Source organism: Symphodus melops, assembly GCF_947650265.1.
Source record: "Symphodus melops genome assembly, chromosome: 23".
In the NCBI taxonomy this organism is placed as follows: Eukaryota; Metazoa; Chordata; class Actinopteri; order Labriformes; family Labridae; genus Symphodus; species Symphodus melops.
The window spans coordinates 3,875,960-3,889,375 of record NC_136713.1 but is presented as its reverse complement, the minus strand read 5'-3'; the positions used below and the strand labels follow the sequence as shown (position 1 = coordinate 3,889,375).

At 44.2% G+C, this 13,416-nt stretch overlaps 1 protein-coding gene across 4 annotated transcripts in view; it reads left to right on the top strand.

Moving 5' to 3' along the window:
* Positions 1–13,416, top strand: part of ahr1b (aryl hydrocarbon receptor 1b) — a 28,316-nt gene that overhangs the window by 14,131 nt on the left and 769 nt on the right. For 3 of the 4 annotated variants that reach the window (XR_013778467.1, XM_079336784.1, XM_079336783.1), the window contains exons 10-13: positions 618–759; positions 844–2,278; positions 6,001–6,200; positions 9,583–9,693. Coding sequence is in view for 3 of the 4 variants with exons in the window: in XM_079336784.1 (XP_079192910.1) it covers positions 618–759; positions 844–2,278; positions 6,001–6,159 (1,736 nt within the window). In the remaining variant the exon portion in view is untranslated. Of the gene's footprint in view, positions 1–617; positions 760–843; positions 2,279–6,000; positions 6,201–9,582; positions 9,752–13,416 lie in introns of those variants that run through there. The other variant, XM_079336782.1, reaches the window with a different exon arrangement.

Sequence of the window (13,416 nt, the reverse complement as noted above, 5' to 3'; positions counted from 1 at the left end):
CTCAAACCAAACAACAAACTTTAACCGGACTGAATGAATTTAGATCTCTCTTTTAAAAGAAAGAGTACAGTGACCCTGTTGATAAATCAATAGCTTCTGAATAAATAGCACAGCACATGCTGGATGTTTGGGTTAAATCTGATCTAGACTGGATCCAGATGATGAGTTGTCCTCAGTTTGACTTTACTGTTGGTAGAATTGACACTTTGAGAAGTGAGTAGAATGTGTTAGGACAGTCACAGTGATGTTTTTATATCTAGGGTTCCCAAAAACTCAAACAGCACTGTTCCAGTCTCATGTTAGCTGACCCAAAGTCTTTCTCACCAACTCCAAACAAAGAGAACTGAAACACGACCTGCAACACAGTTACTCACACTTGGAGACACAACACAAGACCACAGAGATGAGAGATTAGTGGAGGCGTGTGTGTGATGGTAGGTGTGTGCAAACATTACTTGTAACATGTAGCCAAAGTGAACATCAGCATGCAGCCTCCATCAGAGCTGCAGCACGCCCGACTGAGCAAATGCAGTGTGAGCGTGTGCACACTGCGGGGTGTGCAGAGCATAAACAGCAGTGACATGGAGCCTCCAACATCTTGTCTGATGTAATTCCAGTGATAAAGACAGGGGAGAGTGGTCTCACCGTCTTCAGGCTGCTTACCAAGGACAACAGATGGAAGTGGGTCCAGGCTAACGCCAGGCTCGTCTACAAGAACGGTAAACCGGACTACATCATCGCCACCCAGAGGCCTTTAGTGTAAGTGTAGCACCAGCTCAATGTTTCATTTGAAAGTCCTTTTTTTTTAAAAACCTTTTTTCTAACTCGTTCTTTTTTTCACAGGGACGAGGAGGGAGGGGAACACCTGAGGAAGAGGTCGATGCACCTTCCCTTCACCTTCGCAACCGGGGAGGCGCTGCTCTACCAGACCGGTTATCCTCTCCACGGCTTCTCTGACTCTGTGCAGGGCAAAACTAAAGGCAGCAAGTCAAAGAAGGGCAAAGTGGACAAGAGCTCCTCTGACGACATCGACCCAAAGTCCCTGCTGGGGGTGCTGATGAGCCAGGATGGGTCTGTGTATGTGTGCCAGCCGGACGTAGAACCGAGGATGTCCTTCCACAGCAGCTTTTTCAGTGAACAGCAAGTAGACAGTGATGCTGTGGGTGGGGTGTTAAACAGTGACAGCTGGGGTGTTGTATCTAATAGGGACGTGGAGAGGGGTAACAACAAATCTTCAAGTTTTGACCCACTGCTCACTACCCTGGACTCCCTGTCTCTGGACGGAGAGGAAACATGTTCAAACAGTGAGCTCTTCAGTGCCCTGGAAAACCTGGGTCTGAACGCTGAGGACCTGGAACTGCTGCTGCTGGATGAGAGGATGATCCAGGTGGAGCTGGACCCCAACCACATCCCATCACTTAACGACCTTCTCACCAACAACGAAATTCTGTCTTACATCCACGACTCCCTTGAAAACGGGACCAGTGGAGAAACAGACAAAGACAGAAACCCAGACTCAGCCCACAGTGTCCTCACTCCTGCCGTCCCTCGAGCTCCTCCCAGCAACAGGGCACCCATCACCCAGCTGTCACAGCAGATGCAGCAGCATATGAGCACAGGAGAGTTAGTCAAAACTCAACCTGGGGAGGTTCAGTCCGCCTCCCTGCCAGGAACAACTTTAACTGGTGTTCCTAAGGAACTATGGGTGACAGAGAACCAACATTACCCAAACAACCACACCCATCATCACCCACATCCTGCATTCAAAGCCTCACAGCTGAATGGCGAACATAAAAACCTTCTGGACTTAAATCAACAGTGGCAGCTTCAGCAGGACCAGCATCCGGTCCAATCCCATCAGCAGTTAAACAGCCAGAGCTTTTCGCTGCCAGGCTTCCAGAATTCTCACGGACTGAATGGATCCTACACCCCAAACAGACTCACAGCCTTTCCACCTCATGTGGAGGCCAGCTACACAGGTTATAATATTTCTCATCATCCAGAGGGTGCAGCAGTGAATGGTGTCACCATGCCCGGCTTTAGTCACTACCAGTCAGCCAACACGCAGCTCTACGAGGCGCAGTCTCTCCAGAAACAGCAGCAGCCGATGCTGCAGCAGACCCCGGTACCACCGTCGTGTTTACCCCAGTGTCCCAGTCAGAGCTCAGCACTGGAGTTAGAGCAGTTACTGGGACTGTCACAACCACAGCGCGGTCTGCCGCCATTAGAAGCCTACAGCATGTTCAGTAACGTCACACAAGACTCCGCCCACAGCAAGGTAAGAGACCAAGATTACCAGAATCTTCAGTCAGGGATAACTTGTTTCTCTGAGGCTGCTTCATTCATCGCCTGTTACAATTTACCACATCAGAGTTTTTAAATATATCTTTCGACGTCTTTTTAATGCCACTTCAAGAAAAAATAAGTACGAATTATTCCACAGCACAGAAGCTGCTTGTCTACATAAACAGGCTTCATGCTGCCTGTCCAATAGAAGGTGAAGAATGCTTTCCCCTCCCTCGTCCTGAAAATGAAGACCTTCTGTTGTGTTTCCTTTTCCTCTCACATCGAGTGAATGTGCCAGCTCTGCTCAGAACTGTTGGCTCTAAGAATCAGACTCAGGATGTGAGCTGGGGGACGAGGCCTGAAGTCTGTGTTTCTCCTCAAATATCGAAGAACGTCAACAAACTGAAGGCTGCAGAACGCCCAACCCTTCGACCCTGCACTGCTCTCTTTGTCTGTCAGGAAAATAGATATTTTTTTTCCGAGTCAGCACACAGAGGCCGCGGGCTGGCATCGAGCTCAGTGTAAACTGTGATGATGTGACCAGACATGCAATGTAAATAAGAGGGGGAGATGGGTCAGAGCAGCGCAGTCCGAGAATACACTCAACTGGATCATTTCTCCGCGGAGAGTTGTTCAAGTAATCAGGTTTCATTTGTATTTCTTAGAACCTTGTCGCTGCGCTTTGACTGAATAGACCAGAGTCATCTAGAAGAAGCTGAGAGATAGAACAGATATTCAAGTTAAGAACTTATGAGTTCATCATTTAACCCTGTAAGACCCAAATATAGAAAAACCTAAAAAAAAAAATATTTGACCTTTCAGATGTTGTTTTAGGAGGCATTTGATGCAGAAATTAAAGAGTTTTTTAAAAAAAAATGAGAAATGTTGTAATATTGCAACATTGGGCTTAGTTGGGAGCAGAATTTCTGTTGTCTGAACAATTCAGAACAACTAAGGGTTTTTTCCCCCCTCTTTTTTTCTTTTCTTGACATTGGTCATGAAGACTTTCATTGGTGGTGAAAGTCCCAAAAACAGTCCCTGTCGTCTGTAAAGCAAAGGCGAACATCACACTTTCTGCATTGTGTGTTGGTGTATCCTTTATTGCAGTGTCTGCAGCGTCCTCTCCCTGTCTTCCTTGGGAAATGGGCAACTAGATCGTTGCGTACATCCAATGGGAGGTGTGCACATCTCTTGGATGGCCTCTTCTGAGCATTCAGAGGGCTTCCTGATGTCACTGTCTGTGTTGCTGGGCTCCCTTTGCCTGAAGATGGCCGTCCTCTCTTTGGAGTTTGAAGTGTTGCGTTTACCAGGATGAGAGAGGATGCTAGCTGTGCCTGAAACTGTCTCCTGTTCATCGTCTCTCTTTGCTAGACATCTTGAGCGCTTTACAGTCCCGCTTGTAGAGCAGCCAGGCATTGACCACAGCGAGGATGATGGTGTGCCAGAAGATGTACATATACACACCTCCCATGTACTTGTTGTAGGCACCAACAATGTAAGGCCTCTCAACTTCAACGTAGGTTCTGTTGGCTTTTTCCCAGCGTTGAATCTTCTGCACAGGTTCAGGTCCAGCAAAGGATGACACAAGTGTGACGGCCCTGCTGTCATACCATTTGACAGCACAGATGTTGTGATTCCCCTCCACTCTGACGTCATAGCTTCCTCTCCCCTTTTTCTTCAAGCTCTTCTCGTCTTCAAGGTTACAGTTGGGTAGGCGCACCTGCCTAGCTGTTCCCACGTAATGAATTCCCCGATCAAGGAGTTTCACTAATAATGGAACAATGGAATAAAATATAAATTAATTAACATGTGTATATATATATATGTTTTATTATATTGTAGTACATAACCTGAAGGAATAGAATAGGGTGGTGGACTAGGTGTTCAGGGTAGAAATGTTTTCGAGGCAGACAATACTGTCTGCCTGGTAAGTCGCTTTGGACAAAAGCGTCTGCTAAATACCCTGAATGTAAATGTGAATGTAAATGGCTTAATGGCTCCAATTATCATACTAAAAGGAAAACATGCATACCCCCACTTACATCCACACCCCACATTCAGGAACATTCCTTTCCCCAGAACTGAATTGTCTGTTGATATCCTCTTTGTGGACGAAGTCATGGAATTTTAGGTCAGGCTGATCAAATTAACTACATTTTTTAGAAATAAAACTTTTAAATCAGTCAAACTTGACCATAACACAACAGAAGGGTAGAATGTATAATATCCATGTATAAAGAAAATACTCTCTTTCAGACAGTGGTGTAGTGGAGGGAATACAACCTGTTTGAGCCCACTGCAACAAGCCAGCTATTTTGACTACCACATTCACCCAGTGTTGTATAATTGCAACAATTATATAACAAGCTCTAAATGAAATTTGATGCATCTATTCCACAATAACTACATATGTACATGCTCTAGACATTGTAATAACAACCAAAAAAAATATAAAAGACATATTACTTACTTGAATCTGATGAATCCAGTCCAATGAAACAAATAGTTGTTGTTCGAAGGAAACCTTGAGAGGTTGTGTGAGTTCATGGCCAGAAGGCGTGACTTGTAAACAAATGTAAGATCCAATAGCATTGTGAGACTGAACAATAGGACCCAATGACTATGTAAATGTGGTAAAAAATAAGATAAAATATAACAGATTGTTTTTTAGGATGGTTAAAGGTGACGTTGTAATTTTACAACAAGGGGTGTTACAGGGTTAAGATGCACATCGCTTTTATTTGACAGAAAATGCCCAAAGAATCCTTCATGTCAGCAAGAAACGTATTCACAATGTCTGCAACTGGGCTGAACTCAGATCCCAGAATCATTATTATGAGACAGCATAAAGCTCAGGAGAAGCAGGAATCTCTCTTTTAACCTCTTTTCCAGTAATGACGGAGCATGGAGGAATGTCATCCTGGAAACACTAATCAGTCAGAGTACAAAGAGGCTTGTATCTGGACGGCCCGAGACATTCCCATCGTAAAAACATAACGAGGTAATGAGACCAAAGCAGAGTGGAGGTTACAAGCAGGATTTATTCAGGAGTTTGAGCCCCTGGTTTACATTTCTCACCAGGAGAACAATTCTGCATTGTTCACTAAAAGACGTTCTCTTAACAAAGACCAGTCATCCGCACAATCACTTAAGAATCCCTGTAAATATGAAGGACATGGTGATTTGGACTTTCTCCTCTTTCATTTTTAGAATAATTGTGTTCTGCTTGTCCAAGCATGAAGAGCGTCGCTGGTGTTTCCAGTGAAAAGCAAACTCACAGATAAACTAAATCAAATATGAGAGAGGGGCGAAGAGGCAGTAGTGAGAGAGAGGACAATAATGAATAGAATAAGGTCGGGACGGGCTCAGAGATGGTCGACCCCGGCAGGCATCCATTCATTCAGCCTCCACTGTTATTCTTCAGGGTCAGTGACTGTCGCTGAAAGAAAAATACTGGCAGGCTGGCCAGTCGAGCATGAGCAGTGCTGACCTACAATTTGACTGTCATCATTACCTAATGCTGCGAGCGCAGGACGGAGGGGGAGGCACAAAGCGAGGCTATTCTCAGCAGGGCTCTGTACTTTGAGTTCAGAGACTGTGGTAATATGTGAACTATGGTTTAAAATGTATTTGTGCTATTTAATGACTTTAATACAAGCAGATATCTTTCTTTATAAAATATATGGAAATGGACCCCTTTGTTTGTTTTTGCAGTTGGAGAACGGTTGCCTCCTCAGAGCCACAAACGCAGCGTACATCCGGACGTGTCTGATGCCCAATGGGAATGGAGTTGTTTCCGGGGAAGTCCCCATCTCCTGCCCAGAAGGACTCGCGGCCCTGCAGGACCCCCAGAAGTCTGGATTTTTCCTCTGAAAGGGTGAAGGCTCCGTTTTAGAGAAGGTTGAGAAAAAAAGGTACAGGAGCAAAGATAACATATTAAAGACATTAAAGAAATATTAGAGAGGGGGGGGGGTCTTATTTTTTAGAACCAATGGTGAATCTTTTTCTCGTCTGTCAGACATCACAGTCATGCATACTCTTTGAATCGACAAGGCATGACAAGAAAAGAAGAACGGAAGAAAGAAATGGTGTTATTCATGTCAGCCTGAGTATGAGGAAACTGCTCGTTGTGCGCACACTGAAAGTTGACAGTCAGGCATTTACAGTTTGTTGACTGATTCAGTTTCAGCTCCCGAGCCAAATGGCATCACTCTGTATATACACTGTTTAAGACAAGAGAAGAAGAAAAGACACTGTGACACTCAGCAAAGCTGGCTCCTTCACACCAAAGCTCTCTCTTGATCTGATACTGAAGTAACTATAACTTTATGTCGAGATTAATCAAACGTCATGTTTGTGTTGAGCAGGCTTCAGAGCTGATAACGTTTCAGCACTGGACTTTTCAGATTCAGTTCATCCAACCACGACTGCTGATGATCGGCTTTCTAAGCATACCCTCTAAATCTCATCCTGCTCTTTAAGAGGCTGTTGGTTTAAGTCCAGATGATTCCACACATTACCTGCATTACTCCATGACAACAGTGCACATTTCACCAAGCTAAATAAATCAACACTTGTGTTTCACTGAGGCTGCAGGCCACAGAAACACTGATGATCTCTCCAGGTGTTTGCATCTCTTCAGAATTAGAGGACACCGTGATGCTTGGTGCCAGTTTCAGTGTCCTTTGGTGTAATGTGATGCAGTACGGAAACTTCATTTGTTCACAGTTCATCATAAAGAGCTTAGTTGCAGTTGTGATGTTAAAGAAAACAACACAAACTCGTTGAATGTGTTGTTTAGTCTCACTACACAGCCTCACATGTGTTTTTATTATTATTTCTAAACCAATAGCTTCTTAAGAAGTCAGAATGTCCTTCCTTCAAATGTGATGGTATGTTGTGAAAAATGGTCTGCTGTTAGAATGAAATAAAATATTTGTAGTTAAGTGGTTGGAAGAAGTTCAACAATAAGTGGAGATTTTAAAGTGCGTCTCAATTTACAGGATTTTTATCTTGAAACATAAACTTTTGTCCTGTGTCAACTTTAACTTCCTACCCAGAGCAGGCTGCTTTTATTGGTGCTCTCAGCACGTGACGTGGCTCCATGTTTGCATTTATTCATGCCCAGAGTGTGAAGCACAGAGGGGAAGTTAAAACATTCACCAGATTCTCAACAAAGCATCAAATGATTTAACCCTCAGTGTTGGTTTGTCACGTAGACGTAGAGACCTGTAGGGTTAGTTGATGTTCTTCCTGGTGCTTTACATGTCAACAAACAGCATTTCATTCTTAATATTGTTCTGATGAGATTTTAAAAACAGAAAAGAAGAGCAGAAGTGTTTATTTATCGCCGCTGCCACAGAAGTGGCCTCACCTTGTTGATCCTAATGCTGCATTTTTAGCCTGTTTGAGGTTTACATGATGTTGTGCACTTACATGTTTTATACAGACAGAATCAGAGAGGGTCTGATTGGTGTGTCTGTGGCACTTAAATCAAACATAACAAAGCATTTTAGTTTCCTGACCGGAGACAGTGTGAAAACGTCCCGTGAATGCCTTGTCTCGTCAGCCGCTCGAGACCCTCGCTCACTTTCTCCTGCAGTCGTGTCGTTTGGGAAACACTGAGTGCACTGACATGCACACAGTCAGCCATTAAGGACCTAATTGTAAATAATAGATTGAGTCTGGGGGCAGAAGAGGAAGTGCATGTAGGTATTTCTCAAGTTTTGTTTCCTGTGATCACTGACTGAGAGAACATCAAGAGTGTGGATAAGAAGCTCACGTTGTTATCCCGTCATATCACGCTCATGTGTGGAGACTGAACCCAAACCATGACTCTGCTGTTCACCTCTGCAGTGTTCACTTCACACTTTCCCCACAAGACTGTGAAGAAAGGAGGTGTTTCTATTAGAGCCGCCATGTTTAGCTTTTAGGGGAAACCACTGTTTCAGTAACCAGAAGCATCTCACTTTTTGAACGACGTTGATGACTCAGACTCAGGATGTTAAATCAAGACCGCCACTGGTGGGCTCTTTTTCCACGTCACCACCGAAGAAGGAAAAGAACAAAAGCTTTCGTTCATTTGTATTTGAATTTTTATCAGTCTGCAACCTTCCCTGTGTTGGTCAAAGTATGAGACATGTCAGCTAAACACAACAGGAGGATTTTTCATTGATATGCTGTATAGTCTTGGACTCGGTCTCGACTCGATCTTGATCCTTGACGTCTCGGTCTCGGAGCGCTCTGGTCTCGGGTTTGTCTTGGTATCGGTTAGTTGAGCCTTGAACAGCTCTCTGTTGGATATCAACACGGATCTGAACAGCTCAGTTCTGACCTGACATGAACGCAGTCTGACACATGTATTAAGAGGTGAAAGAGTGAAGAGAAGCTCGAAGGTAGACGACAGACTGGACAGCATTTAGCACCGACTCCAGAACCAAACGTGAAACACGTGAACACACGTGTCTGCAGTTGCCCCGTTGTTGAATGTTCTGTGTAAAACTGTAGCTTTTATTTACCAACAAAAAAGGTGCTTCAAGGTGATTTCTCAACCCCGGAGATGAAACGTGCATTTACAGATTTGCCTCTTTGTTTGTTTTTCTTTCTTTTTGTAAAATGACTTTTCTTATAAAACAGACAATAAGTGGTCATGAGATCAAATGCAAAAATATAAACTGACAATCATTTGACAAGGCGCTTTAAAAAACAAAAAATGGTTGTGTGTGTATAGAAGTGTGTTTTATTATTGTTTTGTTGCAAGCACAACTTTAAAATCACCGCTCTTAAAAACTCTCCAGCACTGAAAGTAGACTTGTAGAAGAAAAAAAAGCATTTCATGACTCTATGTTGTGTGAATACTCTTCCCCAGAGTTGTGTGTTTAATCCTTATGTCATGTTCAAAGACAAAAACAGTGCCAAGAAGACGGGCCATTGTTCAGTATGTGCAGAAACACTTTTCCATGAACGTCTCATATTTCAGGTTCTGTAACTCATCTCAAAGTGACTGTTTTATACTTTCAATGCCATGTTGTCAAAGTCTGAACCAAACTTTCCATAAGCTAATTTTGTCGTGATTCTTTTTATTTTTAAGCACACAGATTTTATTTTGCTACTTGTATCACTGAAGGTGGTAGCCGTATGTATACAAAGGTTTTTTTAAATGCAGTTTGTCTCTGAGCATCGTGTTGAAATGTGCTCTTGGATCCTGAAAATAAAGGAACTGTGCAATCACACTGATCGCCTCTTCTTCTTCTTTCCGTCAGCGCTGCGTTGCTAACATCGCCTGTCTTTTAACAGCCTGACGCCCCTCTGCTGCTGTCCACCTGACCTGCCCCCCCAGCCCCGCCCCTTTTCCCCCAGTCCAGACTTCAGGCAGCGTAGAGTAGAGCTTCATTACTCGAGGGTTAGGTAAGAAATTCACAAGCAAATCAGACACATGACACGTACGGTATTTATCAAAAAACACAGCAGCAGAAACCTGGAGAACCTTCTTTTCAGGACTGGATGACTGAAGTGGGCAGAACTGCTGCTTATGAAAGAATGTCATATAGGATGCTGGACAGAACTGAAAAATATTGTCTAAAGTGGGATATGTACCTCGATTATATCCAGATGTCACAGTAAAGATCAGGCAGACGCGCAAAGATGTGGGTTGAGATGCAAGCCACCTCTGAGAGTGATTGACCCGTCAGGAGTAGGGGTGGGTGGGGGGTGGGATTTAGGGTGTTGATGGTTTGTACATTTGTTAACATATTGTGTATGTTGATTCTAATATCAGAAAATAAAAATTGCAAGTCAAAAAAAAAAAAAAAAACACAGCAGCTTCAGGTTGTCCAGACTTTTAAACTTTGATTCTCGTACAAATCAGATCATCTCTTTACCTCGCTGTGCTTCCAGCATCAGTGTGTCATTACACCCTGAAGAAAACATCTATGCTTGAAAACCCAAATCAGGATATTTTAAATGGATTTCAAAGAGGAGTTCCCTGGACAGGAATCTCTCTGAGCATCGCTGTAGCCTTAGAAGCTAGCTCCGTATGACCTACAGTTTAGCATTACACACAGACAAGTGTATCAACTATCGTCAAGATCAACAACAGCATGTTTCACATCAGCTGCTGCCATCGTAGTCGTTTCTAAAAATGGATCAATGGCACTTTAAGCACCAATAAGCACTGCTCCTTTTTTTACACCCACAAATAGATCAAGTAAACTCCATCCAAGAGCCTCTAAAAGGCAGAGAACCTCACAGACGACGGCGTCAGTGTCGGCTGAAATAAACGACCCTCCCATGTTTGAGTTGTCAGAAGAATAAACGATGGGCTTGAATCCATCCTGAGCTGCATCACGGGACCTCAGAGGTTTAAAAAAAAAACTGAAGTGACGCACGCCACCAACAACCTGAGGAAGCTTTTAGCTGCTGTCACTGAACCCTCCATCAACACACACACACACACACACACACACTCCACACCTCCGTTCTTACGCTTTTTGCACCAGCAGATGTGTGAAGTCACGGCCGACTGAAAGCAAACAAACACACACTGATACCAGAGACTAAAGCGACTGTTACAGAGCGACGCTGGGATGAAGAGAAAAACAGAACTGAGACCCCATTTTGATCTCTGAGGTTTCACTTCCATTTGAAGGGATGAGATTCACTCTTCAAAAAACAAACGTGTCCCGTCCTGGGGAACTGGCTGTGGAGGAAATCTACCCTCCCTGGTTCCTCGTGGGCTGAGAGAAAGGAGGTCAAATATGATCATGTCTGTTTCCAAACATTTTGTTTGTTGACATCTTCTCCCTTCAGGGTCTTCACTTTCTGATCTCTGGATCCGATTTCTACATCTGTGCAATCTTAATTTGTACAAATAATATTTAAGAAATGAAATCATGGTGTCATGAACGATGAATTTCAGCATCCAGGAAGCTGAAGGGAAAAGCTTCCTCGGCCGAGTGCAGAACGCTGTCTGCTGCTGACGTTGCATCTTTAATGACGCGGCCCGAATCATTTATGAGAGTTTTTCTTCTCCCGCAGTCTTCAGCCGGTTAACGTTGCCCGCTTGTGACGTGATCAATCATCCAAGCAAGATGTTGTATGTCCCACTTTAGCTTCCTCGGGCAGCTGCGTCGAGCAGTCCTCCACCGCAGGCCGCCGGCCAGACCCACCGGGAGTGCTCAAAACTTACGGAGACACGCGGCAGAGAAATGCAATTCATTTCAACCTGCAGCTAGAAACCACAAAACACACACCCTGTTTGTCTTTTTATCAGCGCTGTTGATCAGCCGAACAATTGATAAAATGAGCTGTGTGAAAATGTTGAACTCAAACCGTGGGATCAAATTGTGACGCTCAAATTCTCCCTGAAGTTTAAATCAACACCTGGAGTCTCTGCGCTCTCAGTGTCGCTCCAGCTGTGCACAGATGATCTGAAATATTTAATAACCCTCTCTAACCACTCAGGCCTGCACGGACGCCGTGAGCGAAGGGAAGAGCAGCTGACCTGTTTTCAGACCGCTCAGGACCACGCTCCAAACCTGCCACGTATCAGACTTTAAAATGTGTTTTTATGCATCAGAAAAATGTGACTCAAAGATCATCAGATTTACTCAAGCAGGTTTTTAACTGAAGAGACAGAAGGTTATATCTTCTGATCCTCAGTCTGAAGATACTTCAGTACTTGTTGATGCCTCGTGTCCTAAAACGATACAATGATGATGGTTACCGAAGGCTGCAGTGAGACAAAGAGAGAGAGAGAGACAATGTGCAGCACGTTTAGATCATTCAAAACAAGAACTGACTGATATCGGGTGCAGAGATCTTTGACTTTTGTTGCCATGGTAATGAAACGGTCATTATCATTTACGCTTCATGTAACTTTCTCCACCGTTTTCATTTGTCTCTCTCTCTCTGAAGATCTTTCTCTCTCACTCCCCCTCTCTCTATCTCTCTCTCTCTCTCTCTATCTCTCTATCTCTCTGTCTCTCTCTCTTTCACTCCCTCTCTCTCTCTCTCTCTCTCTCTCTCTCTCTCTCTCTCTCACTCCCTCTCCCTCTCTGTCTCTCTCTCTCTCTCTCTATCTCTCTGTCTCTCTCTGTCTCTCTCCCTCTCTCTCTGTCTCTCTCTCTCTCTCTCTCTCTATCTCTCTCTCGCTCTCTCCCTCTCGTCTCCACCATCGGTATGTCAATGTGCATTAGCTCCAGACTCCTGCACTTCCTCCTCTGCCTCCTGCATGAAGGTACAGCACTCCTTCACATCGATCTGAAACGCCATAAATAATAAACCTGACATTTATTTTTGGTCGCGCTTTACAACAACAGATTTTCTGACAAAAAACAAAACATAAATAAATGAAGATTAACGAGTGAGGGGGACATGGATTAATGATTGAGAATTAAGATTTGCTCTCTCCCCATTGGCTCTCTGAGTGATACAGAAAGGTCCAGACGGCCGAGCAGAGCGCAGTGGAAGCTGTCATAAAGGTTTAAACAGTGAGCTAATGGCCGAACATGCGGGGAGGCTTTTAGGGAGGAACACCTCCACCTCCCATCACCCAGATCTGAGCTCTGACTCCCTGCAGGCCGCTCAGCTTTGACTAAAGGCTCGGCGTTAATACGACAGGCAATTTATCAAACACCTGAATCACTGTAATGTAGTTCTGTTGGTGCCTTCTTATAGAAGAACTCCTTTCTTTGATTTAAGACTCAATGTTTAAGCAGGAAGTCTTCAATGCTTTACACTCCCTCAGCAGGTAATCAAACTGCATCGCCTTTTTAGTTTCATAAATACCTGCAGTAAACGCAGGCGGTCCAAATCAAACTAGAACTAAAAGGTCACCAAACTTCCAGTGTGTGTGTGTGTGTGTGTGTGTGTGTGTGTGTGTGTGTGTGTGTGTGTGTGTGTGTGTGTGTGTGTGTGTGTGAGAGAGAGGTTGAATGTCCTGACCTTTTCCAAGTGTCATTGTGGAGCCTGCAGGCTTCGACCTCGGGTCAAACCTCCAGAGTTTCTGTGGATGTGAAGTTTGACTGACAGCTCACTGCAGCCCAAACAGAGAGTCACTGAAGTCACTGAAGGAGTCCAAACACAAGTCCGGCCTCACTAAGTTGTTCTATCGTCTCAGTCTGCCTGAGA